Source organism: Babylonia areolata, chromosome 19, assembly GCF_041734735.1.
Source record: "Babylonia areolata isolate BAREFJ2019XMU chromosome 19, ASM4173473v1, whole genome shotgun sequence".
Taxonomy (NCBI): domain Eukaryota; kingdom Metazoa; phylum Mollusca; class Gastropoda; order Neogastropoda; family Buccinidae; genus Babylonia; species Babylonia areolata.
In genome coordinates this window covers 7,072,626-7,074,751 of record NC_134894.1, presented here as the reverse complement: position 1 = coordinate 7,074,751, position 2,126 = coordinate 7,072,626, and the positions used below count along the sequence as shown (strand labels likewise).

The following is a 2,126-nucleotide window of genomic DNA, read 5'->3' as shown; positions in this document are numbered from 1 at the left end:
CACACACACACACACACACACACACACACACATGAGCAAGCGTGTAGAAATACTTGTTATATTCATAAGGATGAACCCAATGCGAAGCAACTGATAATGAATGCAAAAAGTCAAAAACATCAACGTTCTCAGTCACTTGTGAAGACACACTTTCGTGTACATAAGGCTTTATCAAGCTACAGTAAAAAATGATATGCTCAATTGTCAGGTTGCTAAAGCATATGCACTTTGACATTAGAACAATACTTGGTCCGTAATGAATTTGATAATAGCCCAGGAACAAAGAAGAAGAAGATTACGGGAAAAAGAAAAGAAAAAAGAAAGGTGTGCAGTGTGTGTGCTTATGTGTATGGGAACGTTTACGAACTGTATATATTTACTGAAAGACATTTGGGGAATGGAAACAAACTCTGGAATCCAACAAATTAACCATAAAATCAACTAACTAATAAAAAACAAAACAAAACAGGTAAGAGTCAAATGTCAGATTACTTACAGGTAATTAGCTATTGGACATTTAGATAAACTAACAAAAAATCGTAAGTTTACGATGAAGAGTTGAATATTTTTGTAACCGAGTTTTTGGAAAGTGTAGCAATGAACTCATTTAACTTCACGCACGAAGGAATATGCGATTAAAAAAATAATTCTTGTGTGTGTGTGTGTGTGTGTGTGTGTGTGTGTGTGTGTGTGTGTGTGTGTGTGTGTGTGTGTGTGTGTGTGTGTGTGTGTGTCTGTGTGTGTCTGTATTTGTGTATGAGGGTGGGTGGGAGAATGAGGTATGTGTGTTAAATATAAATACGGGTAGGCAGACAGACAGGGAGACAGACACAGAGAGACAGAGTCACACAGGGAAATAGCGAGGAGTCCTACCATTCGGCTATCCGATCATGATTTTTTTTTTTTTTTTTTTTTTGAGAGTGCAGAATACCTGTTAAAAAAGCTACTCAGCAGCTTTGCTTGTACACTTCCTCTGATGCCCTGACTGTGTCCAGGTCAGCGTACTGACCAGCATCCTCAACTGCTACGCCAACTGGGTGCTGGTGCTGGTTTGCTTCGAGCGCTTCCTGGCCGTCTGCTGGCCCCTGAAGAAGGCCGTCTTCTTCACCAAGAGCCGCGCCTGGATCATCGCCGCCGTCCTCTTCGCCCTCATCTTCCTCATCTACTCGCAGCTCTTCGTCCTCTACATCTCGGACCCCACGGGCCGCTTCTGCGGCTTCAACGGCAGCGTGGGGCGCTACGTGCGGGTGTGGTACTGGTTCTCCGCTGTCCTCTTCTCCTTCGCTCCCTTCGTGCTCCTCGTCATCTTCACCACCATGATCATCACCGGCCTCCGCCGCTTCCGCACCGCCCGGAAGAGCATCGTCAAGGGCGACAACCAGCGCCACAGCAAGGCCAAGGGAGGCAAGCGCGGTGGCGAGAACGTGGAGCGGAGCATCAGCGTCATGATGGCGGTGGCGGCCCTGGTGTTTCTGCTGCTCACCCTCCCCAACTGCATCTTCGTCATCTGCTTCGACCCCTGGCACCAGTACCCCCCTGTGACGCACGCGCGCTGGATGATCTTCCAGCAGGTGGCCTACATCTTCGTGGACCTCAACCACGCCATCAACTTCTACCTCTACTTCCTAACCGCCGGCAAGTTCCGCGCGCAGTTCAGGAACATGATCTGCTGCCGTACGCGCCACTTGAGGAAAAAGAACGAGTCCACGTCCTTCGTGGACCACACCCAATACACCCGGGCCAACTCCAGCGAGTGTCTGCCCATGGCTAAGGTTTGACCACGTCCACTTGCTGGGATCATCTTCCGGAACTGTCTAGTGGATCGTGCTAAAGAAGTCGGGACAGGAAAGAATGAAGCGTAATTGTTTGACGCCAAAGATTGACGGGTATTGAGATATTTGCCCAAGGAAGACGTGTTATCTTGAGTAGGATGTTTCTTTTTAGATTGAAAGCTCAGTAATAAACTCGCCAACATGGACAACTGTCTGTGTATTCATAGTATTTCTGACCACGCCGACTGATCTGAAAGAGGATAAGGGTCAGAATCGAACAGTTATGAAAAACCTTGTAAAGGATTCTTTTGGCAGATTTTGTTGGAATTCGATAGCTGTATAAGACGAAAAATC

General features: G+C 47.0%; 1 protein-coding gene across 1 annotated transcript in view; it reads left to right on the top strand.

The window, feature by feature from the left end:
• The window catches only part of LOC143293992 (thyrotropin-releasing hormone receptor-like), a 5,470-nt gene extending 3,692 nt beyond the window's left edge, over positions 1–1,778 (top strand). The window contains exon 3 of the mRNA XM_076605386.1: positions 996–1,778. Coding sequence (XP_076461501.1) covers positions 996–1,778 — 783 coding nt within the window. The remainder of the gene's footprint in view (positions 1–995) is intronic.
• The last annotated feature ends 348 nt before the right edge of the window (positions 1,779–2,126 follow it).